The sequence below is a fragment of the Sitodiplosis mosellana genome, unplaced genomic scaffold, assembly GCF_009176505.1.
Source record: "Sitodiplosis mosellana isolate CC-2019 unplaced genomic scaffold, AAFC_SMos_1.0 Smas_scaffold_6166, whole genome shotgun sequence".
In the NCBI taxonomy this organism is placed as follows: domain Eukaryota; kingdom Metazoa; phylum Arthropoda; class Insecta; order Diptera; family Cecidomyiidae; genus Sitodiplosis; species Sitodiplosis mosellana.
This window is the reverse complement of record NW_022601407.1, coordinates 2,094,979-2,111,561: the sequence shown is the minus strand read 5'-3', so window position 1 is coordinate 2,111,561 and position 16,583 is coordinate 2,094,979. Positions and strand designations below refer to the sequence as shown.

General features: G+C 35.0%; 1 protein-coding gene across 2 annotated transcripts; it reads left to right on the top strand.

The window, feature by feature from the left end:
* Nucleotides 1–278: 278 nt before the first annotated feature.
* On the top strand, nt 279–16,542 carry LOC129575062 (zinc finger protein 423 homolog). Of its 2 annotated transcripts, none has more exons than XM_055457900.1 (8): nt 279–848; nt 4,642–5,183; nt 9,480–9,622; nt 10,594–10,752; nt 10,829–11,072; nt 11,150–12,918; nt 12,987–13,268; nt 13,352–16,542. In XM_055457900.1, exons 1-8 carry the CDS (start codon nt 761–763, stop codon nt 14,157–14,159), a joined length of 4,035 nt encoding a protein of 1,344 aa, XP_055313875.1. In that variant the 5' UTR covers nt 279–760; the 3' UTR covers nt 14,160–16,542. The 2 variants fall into 2 exon arrangements, with proteins under 2 accessions (XP_055313875.1, XP_055313874.1); XM_055457899.1 differs by having other exon boundaries at nt 292–848; nt 4,639–5,183.
* Nucleotides 16,543–16,583: the final 41 nt, after the last annotated feature.

Genomic DNA, 16,583 nt, shown 5'->3' with positions numbered 1-16,583 from the left:
AACAGTGGAAGTAACTATTGTTTCTATCAAGCCCATGTATCTTTTGCAAATCGCTAATGCTCATCATTGCCATTGTTTGTGTGAATATGCCTACTGTGTCGAAGACACACAACTATACGTACGGACCTATAATGCAGCAGCAGCAGCAGTAGCAGCAGTGCTCATGTGTAACGCTTTACGGTGGCAGTCAAAGCGTAAAATGTGAAGCCAGATTCTTCTCTCCGTATGTATAACACGTTTATTAGTATATAGAAAGGCGCCAGCGTCCCAGTAGAGTCAGTCACACTTTGGTGTTCGCACGTTCAACATTATTTTTTTTCCTTTCTCATTTCTCCTTCTCTCTCTCACTATGTTCGTCCCCAAAATGAAGAATGATGCTCTTTGATTCGGAGGTGATCATACATTGTTTGGAAGTTTGTTAAATAATATAGTACGATTTTTCATGATGAACTAATAATGAGTGAAGTGAGTGATGATTCATGGTGTTTCGAGTCAACGAATTAATTCTACCAAATTATAAACGTGTGCAAAATTATCATACGAAATACTGTTGTGATCTTCGAACGTGTTAAGTTCCGTTTAAAAATAAATTGTACATCAAAATTTCTCTTTTTGATAGACAAAGTGATTGGGATTATGGTTGCAAAAAGTTTCTGTTTAAATTCAATTAACTAACTATTGAAGTGATCGATGAAATTATATTTTGATGACACGGTCGAGAAAAAAAAATTATTCCAAAGATTAATTTATTGATCTTATTATGGCTTTAAAAATGCTTTACCGTGGGCCGAGTACACGTCTTGAAACACTTATTGAAAAAATTCAACAAAATAAAGACAGTAGCCCAGGTACGGAGTGAATTATTTATCATAAAATAAATCTAATCATGTGTGTGATGTTGTTTTATCATTTATCATGCATATTGCATCGAAACCTGTTACTCAATATTATCGTTGACAAAATTTGAAATACTTCTGCACTCGATGTTATATTTTATTCATATGGGTAAAACTCAAGTGTTTGTATGTGAGCTAAACCTGTACAGAAAGCCGAAGACTTGTAATCGGAAGAAAATCTCTGGAATAAGTCGCTCACCACAATCAACTTGAAATTTATCATACGAGTTTTATTTTTTATTTATTATTATTTTGATTTAGCTTCAATCACTCACTTATTTTTGCCATGAATCCAAATAGAAAATTCGCTTATGAAAAATGTTTCATTTTATACAATTTTATGGATCAAAATTGTGAAATGAGAAAAGGAAATCTTCCCCTTGATTATTTCGATAGAAAATTGATTCATCACAATTGAATCGGTAGGACTTGATTTCGGGTAGAGGTGTGTGCAAAAACGTTATTTGAATCTGGTACGTGAAAAAAAACCCTTTAAAATTGCCGTAATTCCAACTACAATTTTGCGAGTGCGCCGGAAGCAAGTACTCCCTTTTCGATAAATGGGTTCAAGTTTCACTTTTGCAAACATATCGATGAAGTTCCGAAAATTAAGTCTCATCAATTTAAAAAAAAAACCATCTTCCGTTGGATTGATTCAGTAGAATCTCGGAATAGGTAATTGAAATGTCCCAGAGGTGAATCAAATTCCTGTGACATTTCAAAAGACCTGGTTTTTTCTTATTTTCCGGAGATTTGTGATATTTCATCCTTAAAATGTTGAGACCAAAAAAAAAATAATTCTTCAAACCAATACTCTCTTTGCAAAAAAAATCATGAAATTTTCCAAATGCGAAAACTTTTCTGGGCAATAAACTTTTGTATGAGTTGATTTTTCCGATATTCTACTGTAGAATAGAAGATTTCTGAAGAAAACACTTCATAAATCTTGAATCATTTGATCAAATTCGATGAACAAAAACACTGATCAATTTTGGATTTCTTTGAATCGAAGATTTCGTATCTCTCCTCGCTTTCGTCGTTCGAAAAGTCGCACTTCAAATGTAATGTGAACTATAAGAGTATATTTGTGTTCCGATTGTAGTGGATGTGAATAATAATTTGCACTCGGTTTCAATTTACTTTTGAACATCTTCGCACCGAATAGATATCCACGAAGTGTGATTGAATACAATTTACTGCTTAATTGAACGTATCCTGAAACGCCTATGCTTGTATTCATCTTAATTTAGTTGTACTTTTTATGATCACACTTTTAATGTGTGATCATCATGCTCCTCTGCTATTAAATTCAATTAAAACAAAGGAAGATATGGAGATCCCTCATTAAATTACAGACACACAAAAATCTACGCGCGCATGCAGTACCACTATTTTGTTTTCGTGTATTAAATAGATAATGCTTCCGAACTGACGTGGTGCTTAAATGCAATGAATCTACACCCGACTCGTGTACCGAATGAGCTACGACTCAAGAGAGCATTTATCGGCTTTCAGAACGCAGATTTAATTGTCGTTTCTTTAGCACATAGGATGTTGACTTAATGAATGTTATTGGACGCTGCATTATTAGAACAATCACGCAAAATAGAAGCGCATATTAATTGGTGACATGGAACGCGTAATTGATTCAATAAAAAAATTTCGTCAAAAACAAAGTGTCAACAGTTTGGTTGCTTCCGAACACAAATTTTCAACAATTAAGAAATAATCCACCGGATCATTAAGTTTGGTTGCGGTGTTACTTTTGATTATACAAATAACATATTCGTTTTTTTAAACCAATTGCCTCCAGCTAAATTGAGAAGACGAATTTGTTGTAAACAACATGTATATGGACAATTGGACATGCTTGTCCATTTTAAAATGTATATTTGACATCAAAGCGTGCAAATATTTTATTCCAAATAGAAGAACTGCTTAGCTACGACTAAATCTGAGAACCTCTTTGAGTTTCAGCAAGCTTTTCGTATATTCGTTAGGAATTGGCATAGTGTATCTGCATCAATATGACTGATTTGATGATACAATGTGACAAAAAAAAGTTGATTAAGATTTAGCCCACTTTGTTTCACCCACTTTCAAATGTCTCATCGAGACTAACACATGATATATATAAAACTAAAACGGAAGAAAATTATGAAACAAATATAACTGAAACAAATATAACTGAATCAAATATGTCTTGAATACAACATAAATGTCATCAACCATCGTTTATAAAATGTATATTTAACATTTGTCTTCCGTTTGCATTACACTTCATTGACAGATATCCAAAGAACAGCCATTCGATGCATTAGTTAACACTCTATAGTCTTCGGTATATCAATAGTAATTTTGTATTTATCACCGGTTGCTTAGGAATTGTTGTGTATACTTTGTGTCCGATGTGCCTCCACTCCACTGCATGGTATCAATGGGAGCAGCAAGTGTTTGCGAACGTTTTAACATTGTAATTGTCTTAATTGCTAAATGACGAACGCTTCGTTCCGTTTACCGCAATCGGTACAATTAATGCATATTTTAGAGTAAAACACATATCTTACATACTCTATTTATTGTGCGCAAATACAAAAACAATTTATTCATTTGTTCACTTGTTACAGTCAATTTGTATCGGGGTGGCCATTGATAAAATGTATCATATCAGTTTCTTCAATTAAAGAATGCACACATGTTACATTCACCGCTGGTGTGTTTAGGTATGCCTTAAGGATACGAAAGAATCGTCCAGTTCTGCTAAAAGAAGTTTTTTTTTCACTCTCAAATCATATGCTCACCATTCATTGCTCGTCAAACAATGCATCTGAATCCGAGATATTTCATTCAATGTAAAATGCGAATAAAGTATGGTTTGTTTCGTTTTGTGAAGAGATTTCATTCGTGTTGATGAAAAGCACTTGTGCGCTTTCCTTTTATTGATTCATTTTCGCCTTGAGTTCCAAAAAAAAAGTGTCTTTTTCTATATTTCATCATTTGTTTGCTATGCTTTTGCCAAGGAAAAATTGTGATTGATGGAATCTAATATATTTTCGTGTCTGACCAAATTTCATTTATTCTCATTATGTGGAAACATATCCAAGGGTTCTGCGTATTTTTTTCCCTTGGCTCGTTGGTAAAATGTAACCTATTATTTGTTCTCAACATACGCGAAAAAAAAACAATTTCATTGTGAGTCATTTACGTCAAATTGGCACATTTGTAGACACATCAGATCAACTGTGGCAATTTTCAAGAGGGTAAATCTGCAACCGCAAACCCACAATTTATGATGGAGCAACCCTTAAAAGAGCATTATCAATTTACAAATGTTAGCACTTTGATTCCAGCAACACATACACAATAGATACCGTATGCGAGGCATTGCACATAGCACATATTGATTTAAAGGTGGAAAATAAACGTCAATAGGAAAATGAATGTGAATTGCTAAATGAGATCATCATAAATTTTGTTTCAGCTATTTATTGATGGATTCGTTGAGTTTATTTGAATGTGAATAAATTAAGAAAATCCACTTTTTGGTTTTTCATAAGCCAAAAAAAAACCCATTAGGCGGATTTGATGCGCGAATTTACATACATTCGCGAAAGAATTACATTTAGTGGTAGAACATTAGTACAGTTTAACATGTAAGCCTGAGAGATGTTCTGCATTGTATTATATACTCATATAATTCTTCGTTTGTACTCTTTTTCCCTGCTCTTTTTCTTTACGACAGTAGATATTGATTCATCAAATACATCACCAAGCTATTCGCCGTCACTTCCTGACATGGCATCAACTCCAAATTTCGAAGTGGATAATATTCTTAGCATTAATAACAATAATAAAATCACAGCGAAACAACATCATCATCATCATCAGCAGCAGCAGCAGCAGTATCATCATTCGGAGCATTCACTTGGTGAGAATGGTGGTATAAATGAGAACATATTGCCCGAACGGGATGAAAAGCATGATGAAGAAACGGGAACCACACCGGCAATGAAAGGAGCTCAACGTATATCATCGGAAACAGGGGTTGCCTATTCGCCGATCAACGCCACTATTAAAGTATCGTCAAGAGTGCATAGCGAGCAACCCACAATGACGACAGCAAAGAGCAAAGGGGAAGGCAGTCGACTCGGAAAATATGCTAAAATTAATGGAACCACATCACAATTACCATCAAATGCGACTAACAATAACGTCGAAGGCTCTTATCATTGTCAGTTTTGTGATAAATCATTTCCCAGGCTGGGATACTTAAAAAAGCATGAACAGGTGAGTAATAATGAACACTTCCTTTCCGTCTATGCATCTAGTTTTCCAAGCTAAAAAACAAACGGAAGAAGAAAAAAAATCCAAGAAGAAGTGTTAATAATAAAAGTAAAGCTGTCTTTTTAAAGGGCACCGCATGCTCGTTCAGCGGCAAATTTTTTGATATGCCGAAAAAGTGTGTTGTGTGTATGTGAGTAAAGACTTGAATGATTTTAATTTGGAAATTATGGCCAAATGGGTTTCAACACGTTCACCCCGACGCTTGGCGTGACCTCGTAAAAGCATACGTTTTTTTTTGGTTTTCTGATGGCTTGGCGCTGCGTGCAAACGCTTTCCATACAAATTTTTTTTGTTCGTTCCTATCAAACGTACAAAATCGCATCAAACTCGTCATTATCATCATCTACACATCAAACGTGAATAATGGAACGATGCATACATGCAGTAGCTTTATTATTTAACGATAACTTACAAAATGTGAATATAAACAAGAGAGAAAAACTAACAGAACGATTTATTATGTATTTTGGTCACATATCGTTCTCTTTTTTCGCTGTTTCGGTGTCGCTTTTTTTTGTTGTTTAAATTTTATTTACTCTTTCGCTTTCAGCACGGATCGGTGTGATCAAAAATCGTTCGTGGAACGTTTTATAGTCTCTGTGCACAGTAGCAAAAGCAAAACTAAAGAAGAAGACCGTTCGACATGTATACGTTTTTCTGCTTCACACTTGTACTTATTCGATTATAGTTGGCATTCGAATGATTATAGTATGTTTAGATGTTTGCACGTCTGGACAAACACTCCGAACACAAGACCGATGGAAAAGACTGATCGCCATCCACATAAATGATAATAATTTGATATGACAATCGATGCACACGATCGTTTCACGATGAAGTAATGTTGCCAAACACCATTTCATCAGAATTGATGAGGTTGAGAGCTCAGAGCACAGATTCAAATATTATATGAATTTATCACCCGTTGATGATTTTGGTGGTTACGACTTCTCTACATTTTCATCAAATTTGCGATATACACAGGGCCAACATCCAAGCTCCTCTTCCGATGTCCTGAGGCAATATCTTCCAAGAAATGGAGTTTTATAATGAACAATTTGATTGAGACTAGGCATTTGTTTTACATTCAATTAGTGAATTTGTTAATTTTATGCAACACGCGTGCTACAAGTGCGTACTAAATGTGCGAAGAAACTGTATAAAAAATGCAATTAGAATGATTTATTTGATTAAACACTTCGATGAAGCTATTTTTCCACATTTTATTTTTCGTAATTTTCCAACAAAAAGATGTTATGTCAAATTGTATTTACTCATTTCCGGAAATATTTGTAAATTATTGTGCACACCAAACTCACTAAGAGATCATATTATGCCATGTAGAATTTTTGTTCCACGACCATACAAGTCCTTGGTCAGACCCTGTCTTTAAATTTAGAAAAAAGAATTAAATTGAACTTAAAAAAAACGTTCGGCACGTAGAGTGTAAAATGAGAGAATCACAAACACAACCGAATACATCAGTTCTCTGTGGCATTGATGAACAAAGAACAAGTAACCCGAAGATATTCATAAATAATATATGAGAGTCTTCATCTTCTTGCCATACAAGGTGATCACAAGACAAATTCCGTAAGAAGATACTGCAAATAAATGCATAATTTCGAAGCGCGGAATGGGTGTTGAAGCACAAAATCAGCTCATTGAAAGTTTGCATTAGTTTTTTGTTTCAATGTTGCTTCTAGTCTTTAAAATTGAGAAAAGAAGAAATAAAATCACAATTATTTTGAACAGGTGGAATATTGATAAAAATTTCGGTTCGGTTGCTAATTTTTTTTCGAATATTAATAGTCTCAATGAAAACTATGAAGAAAAATTCGGGAATCTGCATAGCTTGAACAACAACGACCGTGACATTGTCTCTTTGAAAGTAAGTCCTAATGAAAAGTATTGATGCTGCCATTTCTGTGTCATCTGAACAATAGGGTGGTGAGAATAGATGTTCGAATCATATATGAGACGCTATTCCACATCAGTTTTATCTCATTTTTGCTCGAAAATGGGTTTTCATATCTACCTTTTAAATGAGAACCTATTTTTATCACGTTTTTGGGCAGAATCCATTCATGTCTTGTTTTTCAAAATAACAAAAAAGTATGAAGCGTTTTTTGAAATCAGGGTCTCATTTTTGACCGTATTGTATTCAAGATAAGTCACAAAACCGATGAAAAGATTGTTGTGCACTTCAGTTTATTTCAAAATTTTCAAAAAGATATTTAATGTGAAACGTATTGTGAAATTCAATTGAGACGAAATATTAACGAGAATGATAGACCGATTTCTCGTAAGTTACGAGACCGATCCCGTAAAAAAGATGCAATTTTTCGGTGGGATTCTGAAATAACAAATGAAAAACGTCTCGTAACCATAAATGTAATTCAACATCTTTTTATCCGATACAAAGTATATCAAATGATAATAAAATTAAAAGTTAACACTTCAAATTATTTGTTATGGCAAAGGCTCGTTTGGATATCGTGGATTCAGTTACCCAGAAAAATATTTCAAACGCTCCACTCTATTGAATCGTGTAAAATCGTGTTGCATATTTTGCGCTGTTGGCGAGGTTCAAAACGTAACGATATCGACTACAATAATATCAAGTTATTTAAAAAGCAACGCGTAAATCGTTCCCGATAAAAGAAATATCAATGCAATACAAGAATTTAATAATTATCTGTGTTAAAGATCTCAAATCAAAAGAACATGATACAAAAAAAGCAAATAAATGCCGTTGCATGAAGTGAAACGATACAAACGATATACATGATGCGCACCACAACAATTAGCGCATTTTTTACGTTTCCTTATTTTTACTGTTGTATGCGTCGATATGTTGAGAATATTAGCAATTCTTTTGACATGTTTCTCTCTCAGCGCCTGGCTTCCACACAAAACGTTTTGACTTTCGTTTATTCATTGCTTTCTAACCATTGTAAACAGAAGTTAAGTTGTTCAAGATGTGCATCAACTCCTAATTTTCACAGCAAATATGAATTCAATTTGAATTTGGTACTCAGTTAAAATCTTAAATGAAATTGTAGCATTACAAAGTTGATATAAACTCATAGACAAACTATATTTATTTTAATCTTTCCGTACCACCTTTCCATGGTCAATATAATTTGTCTTTAATCGCTTATATGATCTTCTTGGGGTTAAAAATTCGTTAGTAAATTTATATTTATTTTATTCGTTCTTTAGATAAGGTTAATACGTGTGCCATATTGGCCAATTGTTTTAATTTCGATAGTGTCTCTATTTTTTCATCATTTTCATTGCGAACAATTGTAAAACTTGCAGACAAAAAATATTCTGTACGATATCAAAAAAGTATAGCATATTTGCCGAGCACATTAGCATCTCACCATTAGATTTATGCGGTGGCAATATCATTTTTCGGGTAAATTATAACGGTTTTTTATACAATTGTAGCCTTTATAAATGAAATGTGTATCAAGGCATACGCGTTTGCAGTGAAATGTCAACCAACCGAAAGGTATTATTTCGGGAAAAATGTAACGTTCGGTTGTGAAACATGTGCGATTGTATGAACTGAGGTGTCGCACGGTTTCATCTTCAGATTTCATTGAATCCATTTCACAACAGCCGAATTGAAGCTGTGCGATGTCATTTTGCGCTTTGGCTCTTTCACTTAATTTTTTTATTGGCCGAATCCATTGTTCCATCTTGTTGAATTCTTTTTATCATATATATTTGTTATGCATCATGTAAAACAACAACTATTTTGTTATTTGAATGTTACGATTGTGTGTTTTTTAATAGCTTTATGACCTGTAACAGGCCGTAAACAAAATTAAAAACATGAATATGAAGAGATTTAGTGAACAGTATGAGCGTGCTGTAAACATCATAAAACGAAATCAAACAAGAAAACTGTAAATTCTAGAATCCAAATTAATTGTGTTGGGTTGTTGTTGTGTTTGCCGCCACACTGCCGCTGCTTCTGCTATTTCTGTGTTGTGTCATTCCAAAAATTGCCATTGTTTCACTGGTGTTGACCATTTTTCTTATCTCCTTTTTTTCATGATTCTTTCATTTATTTTGTCGTACACCAGAACTTGTTTCTTATAAAAAAAAAATTGTTTGGTTGAAGAAAATGAAATAAAAAAAATGAAGAAGCAAAGAAAAACGTACAAATGCTTCTTGGTTACTGTCAATGTTTGACCTCTATATTCTACTTTTAATTGTTTTTAGAGTCATGCGGAGCACATGCCATTCAAATGTGAATATTGCGCACGATTGTTCAAGCACAAGAGGTCACGGGATCGACATACAAAACTACATACGGGAGATCGGCGCTACCGCTGTCCACACTGCGAATCCGCTTTTTCAAGAAGGTGATTTTCTATTTAATGTTTTTCTCTCGATTTTGATTTATGAAACGTTTTTCTCCTTCTGATGATTATGAAGAACAAAAACCATCGCAGATGATATAATGTTAGAATCGATCGGTAATCTTTCTAGTTTTGATTATTATCTACAGCTAGGCTTCATTTTAAAAAAATAGAGTTTTTTTTTATTTTTCGTACGGTTTTCGACCAAGATTTGACTATAAAATGGATTTCATTTTTCAAAAACTGATTACTGAAACCAATTCGTTTACCTGAAAAATATAAAAACGGATAATTTTTTGCTAAAAACTCAACACAAAACGGCTATTCGCTTTGGTGCGACAAGACAAGAAAATCCGATTATCCGACACTGGGCACACATTTTATCGCAAAATATCGCTGAGATAACTTCGGCATATCTGCCAAGATTTGAATATTTCTTTTGTTCAAATTTTGAGATATTTTTCCATGTGTTATTGCGCTGTATTATCCATTTATCGTTTTTTTTCCTTCAAATTGTGGGATAAAATCTAGAAAAGTCCTTCAATAAGCGTAAAAATATATTCGACGTAAAAGAAATGGTATGTTTGAAATGACTTGATATAAATTAACTCATGAATGCATACTTAACTTCATAAAACCCCTGAAAAGTGGGAAAAATTCAAACACCTGTGTAAAGTGCATCCTACGTCGCATCGCATTTCTTCGAGGGGCATTTTCACTTGTCAAGGTGTCTTCTTTATTTTTGGGATTTACAATATTGGTTGAACCAATTTGGTTAAAGTCAGGCGGTTCTTTAGTTGCTTATAACGTGAAAACCAAAATTTGACGAAAACCAAGCTTAACGTTAAAACTTAATGCTTAACACTGAGGGTTGATAAATTATCGTAATGAAGAGAAGAGTTTCGTTTCATACTTATTATTATTATTGTTATTATTATTGAGAATAAATGAAATGCTTGTATTCATTACATTAGCGATCACTTGAAAATACACATGAAGACCCACGACAATCAAAAACCATTCCAATGCACAGTTTGTAATCGTGGCTACAATACGGCCGCTGCGTTAACCTCCCACATGCAGAGCCACAAGAAGCAAGCAGCACTTCAAAGGAACAGTACATTAAACTACAGGTAGGCAAATACAGGCCGCATCCAATTATAATCGTAGAGACTAATTCATTTTTCATTCCATTATTGGCATAAGTAGCCCAAGATCCACGGGGTCAGCGTCAAGTAGCAACAGTTTATATAAACGCAAATACTCACCACATATTGATCAACGAGATACCCCAAGCCAGTCTTCGCTTTTGGCTGTCAATGCTAAACGCTTTGCCTATCACAGCAACAATACCTCAATTTTGTATTGTATCTACTGCACTAAGAATGATTTCGAAAATTTGGAGCAATTACATTCTCATGTTCAACAAATGCACGCTATTGTTTTGCGAGAGGTGAATATCAACCAGAATGAATGGCATAATTTGGAGTTCTTAAAAAAAAATGTTTTTTTTCTGTTTTAATCGATTAGGCAGCAGCAAGTCCATTTTCTGGAATTAGCCCTAGTCTTCATTTGACGTGTGAATTTTGCACCATGAAGTTTCCATCGATTTCTAGTATGTTTCAACACATTCGTTCGATGCATATAGATCGAATTGGTAATCCAGCCACTTACATGGAACACATTGGTAGACGATCGACTGGTTTCGCCGATGCAAATGACAATTACCGTCGAAAGTCTAGCGAAAATTTTGTGCATCCACTCGAGTATTCGAAACCCGAAGAAAATCATCTTAAACACGAATCAAACACATCGAAAGGCGAACACGATACAACTGGAAAAAATCTAAATGAACAAGCAAAGCACCTTCAAAATGGTGACGTTAAACAAGATGATTTACCGACCGATTTGAGCAACAAAAAATCGGAATCGAAATTGAGTGAAAAACGTGAAGATTCCAACGAAGTGAATCACTCACCAAATAACAGCCCAATCGATTCATATGTAAACCGAAAGCGACTACAAAAAACTACACCCGACTTCACGAATACCAGTCCAGATCCATTGCGATGCAGTCAATGCACTTTGATCCTCCCAAACATTGAAGCTTTCCGTGATCATCTTCGAAATCATTTGGTACGTGGCGAGTTGAAGAACTTTGTGTGCTTCCAATGCGGTCTCACATTCACCAACCAAAACGAGTACGAATTGCACGTCTCATCCCATTTCTTAATCAGTACCACAGAGTATACGTGTTCGTTTGGGTGTAATAAACATTTTGTTAACGCTGAAAGTATGCAAAAGCACTTGTTTGATGCGCACGCTCAAAATGTTTGGAAGTGTGGTATTTGTTACGAAATTTTCGAGTCAAAAATGGCAATACAAATTCATTTTGCGATGACACATTCAAATAAAGAGGACTCATTTAGGTGCTCAGCATGTATGGAAGCGTTCGAAACAGAAAATGAATTTAAAAACCACGTACGAACGCAGCATTCATTAATGCTTTCACTGCCAAATCTGCAATGTTCCCTATGTAGAACGGTTTGTTCGTCTGAGCTAGAGATGCATTTTCACATGGCAACTCATTCACGGCAAGGAGTTGCATTCCGTTGCACCTTATGTCCAGAGGCATTTCATATAGAGTTTCTTTTAGAACGCCATATGCAAACACATCACTGTCTTCCGGAGAAGGATTCGCTGGGACCGTATAAGATCGATAATCTTAACAACAACATGTTTGACTACAGTTATGCGGCAAAGAAACTCTACCCTTTTAGCACCGGAGCAGGACCAACGAAACTCTTTGATTCACTGAACATACCATCATCATCGTCAAGCCCTGCATCATTGAAACTACCGCCTCCGTTGTACGAACTTTATGATAACATCGGAAAAACGTTTTCACAGCACACTCACACTCTTTCGAAACATTTTTCAAATATTTCCAAATCGTTTTCCGAACATTTGGACCAATCGCAACAATTTTCAAAACCATTTGCGGAACATTCGCCAGAAATTCCATCGTTCTTAAACTTGTACAAATCGGAATATGCATCGAAAAGTTTTCTAAGATCCAATCCACTGGTATTCATGCCTCCAACGTCTACCGCCGATCAACATTACAATGAGAAAAAAGCATCTGCTGACACACCACTCGCATGCAATGTCTGCAATATCTGCGATCGCAAAGACTTCCAAAGTGAATTGGAAATGTTGACACATCAAAAGATCACACACAATATGAAAACCGGCGTTAGCCTCAATTGCGCCTATTGCAACGACAACTTCCGGTCAAGGTAAACGCATTGAACACGGAAATTGTTTTGTTGTTTTTTTTAACTCCTTCTTTCCATTTCTGAATTAGAAACGAACTGGAAAATCACATGAAAACAGTCCACACCGGTGGCAAGCACAAATGCTTGATTTGTGACGAAATTTTCCCATCGGCGGATATTCTCGCTGAACATAAGCTGAATCATTCGAAAGTTGGGGTTCAGGGGAAATGCACCTACTGTTCTGCAAATTTGCCGGATATCCAAGGCTTCAAATCTCATATGGCCGAGCACGGAAATGTTGAATTACCGGTTCAGTGCATCTGCTGTCGCCAAACATTGAGTTCACAATTCGAAATCGATCTGCATGCCAAGTAAGTTTCAACCCTTTTGAATAATATATGGGCTCACTTTCGATTGATAATAATTCAATAACATACGATTTGATTACAAATAGGTTTCATGTGAGTTCATCATCCAGTGATGGTGAGGAGCGCAACTGTGCACTGTGTTTAGTCGCACTGCCACCCAAATATGGATCGAAAGTGTGCAAAAAATGCTACGAAAAACACAACAATCACAACAAACATGCTGCATATTCCCTTTCAAAGGAGATCGACCTAACAGTAAAAGAAACTATTTTGAAATCGAATATTGAACCATTGCCTGACCATCATTGCAATCTGTGCAAAAAACCATTTTCAACTGCAACCGAATTGGAAGAACACCTAATTGAGCATTCGTTTCGAGGATGCGAGGAGCGTGGCTACAATTGTTACATATGCTCAGCGATTTTCACTCTGCCGTCTGGATTGCATCAACATATGATAGAACACGGTCCAAGCTATCGTCCGTATGACTGTAATCTTTGCGCCAAAAAGTTCTATTTCCGAGCCGAACTCGAGAATCATCTCATTGATCATGAGTCTGGCCGCATCAGCACCACCCCGGTGCAAACACCATTAGATGTGCATGCAAATACATCGAATGGCATAAAACGAGAACAAAACCAAATGATAGACTCGAACGAAGACAGTGATAGCGAAAAAGACATCAATCCTGATACTAACATCAAATCCGAATGTCAGCAATATTCGACTGAAACAAACGCTGAAGAGGACGACGAGTATATTGAAGTTGAACAGATTGGTGAGAACATCTCTGTCAATGGGGAGATGAACAATGGCAATCGACTAAAAAGCCCAGAGATTGACGATCAACGTGAAACATCATGCGAAAAGGACTGTTTGAGTGATGAAATATAAAATATTAATTCGCCTTGTGTGGAAGAATGCACAATTCCACATGGCACGACGTCTGTAAAGGGTGTACATAGAGTAATTTGAATTTATTTAGAAACTGCACTGAACGTTTTATTTTAATAATCACGATGATTTTGATCAATCAATTTATGATATTAAAAAGGTGTCGTTTTCTTGGTTTTGTGAAACTCAACGTAAAAAAAAGAACTAAAAGTTATAAAAATAATAGGAAAATAATAATTTTGATTAAATGGGAAAAATTTGCAAATGGAAGAAAGAAGAAATCAATGTCTTGAATCTTCTTTGGTTCTAACTTTAATATATAATATTTAGATATAATATTCAAACAGAACAATTATCTCAATATCATACCACATATTGCAGCTAGGATTGATTGCATCTGAATGTTCCCGCATTCTTATGAGGCTTATGCCACAAAAGTTTTTTTTGTCAGTCTAGTTTTTAGTCGGAATTACTCGTTTGCTGAATATTCAGGTGTGAAGGTGCTATTTCCTAGCACCTTAAACGGCAGTGAATCACGTGGATTGGTCTGACCCTCTGGCGATTTATATCGATTTCATATCATAAATCTTCTATTGAAAAGGGAAGAGAGAAAAATGTATGAGTTTTTTTATTTTTCGATTTTTTTCACAGATTTTTTGAAGATTTTCCTCATGGTTCTTCGACTTTTAATATATTTCCGATGAATTAGAAGACGAAAAGGTTAAAAATTAGGAAAATCACAAAGCAAAAAATCACCATAATATCATAAAATCCAAAATCTCATTGATTTTTCTTCCCGTTCCGACTGAATGGCCACAAAGTTCATCCTGGGGATGGTTCAGGCCGATTTCTTATGTACAACTTGAACAATTTAGCAACAATTTGTTGCCCATCCAGAAATCTGGGGAACAAAAGTCGCTCGTCTCTCTTTCTATTGAGGCACATTCGCATTTCATCATTTTAAAAGTCGATTCACCCCAATGTATAATAACTTACACACGAAATGGAATGTCGGAATAAAAGTTCCGCTAGCAGCAAACGAACACATCCAGCAAAAAATTACACTCTGACTTTTAATGTTTGATTCCTTAATTCTATGCTATTGTGATCCCATCTATGCAATTTTGTATTTGCATCAAATTTTTCGCTTTAAGTACAGTCTTTAAGCAACTCCAAGTGTTTTGGTACCCCACGAAGTAGAAGGGAAAAAAACATTGAAAACAAATAAAAACAATCAAATTGTTATATGCCCCTGGAAAAATTTAGACCATGGCTGGTCATTTTGGCGCAATGTTCATATGAATGCTCTAAAGTAAAAACAATATTTCATACATATGGACCGCACAAAATAAGAGGCTGAATGTGTTGAAATGAACTGTTTTCAAAAGAAGAACTCGAACATTTTTACCGAAAAAAATGAACTTAAATCTGCCGAACGTAAAAGACAGTCACATCGTTATTGCAATAACGACTAAAAACATTAAAATTGAACTAGCAGTTCAAAGTGTCTTCTTGCATACGATGAATTACCACTTATGTAAAGTATTCGGGAAAAGCGGCCTCTTGTTTTAGACAGTTCATATAGCGTCCAATTTGCGCCGAAGCGTATGCTTATATGGATTGAATTGGTCTGTGCCCTGAATTCGGTGCTAATATGGCTAGTAGCCATTGGGCTACAGACGTGATCTACCTTTTTCCATAGGTGTTGCATAAATACGCGGATCACGTAGCACAACATTAAGGAATCAGTTGGGCTTACTGAATAATGGGTCTTAAAGTGTATGGAGGAGCGTTTAAATTCAGTCAAATGTATCATTATTCAAAACCGACAGAAGGCTTTGAATTGAACTTTGAATATATTAAAAGCACCGATCCCTCACTAGTACGTTAATCTAGTACAATGAAGATGGCATTGGCAGTCATCTATCCGTAAAAGATAATACTATTTACTTTTAAAACGAGACACATCCAACGAACTGTGCACAAATTGCACTATGCAATTGCTCAGAGATATCCATTTCTCCATCTAATTGATAATAAATAATTCTAATGTTTAAGTAGTTTTTGTTTAAATAAATTTTTGCACAATAGCACACTGAATTAAAGCAATCAATGCTTTGATATAGACACTAGACTAATAATCGTTAAAAAAATTTAATGACAACAGTTAAGAAGAATCACTTGCTGGTCGGAATTCTTTTTAGATTTTCATTTCAACAAAATTTCAGTTAATTATTTCAATGGAAATTTTTTGTTTATAATCATTTCAATTTCGTTACAAATCGCCTAATTTATTCAAGCTAATATAAATTCAATTTGGGAAATGATTGTAAAAAAAAATATTTGAAATTAATAAAATATTCTCATCGAGTTATTATTTCGATTTCGCATAATTTCTTTTCATCCATCCTTCCAGTAAAAAAG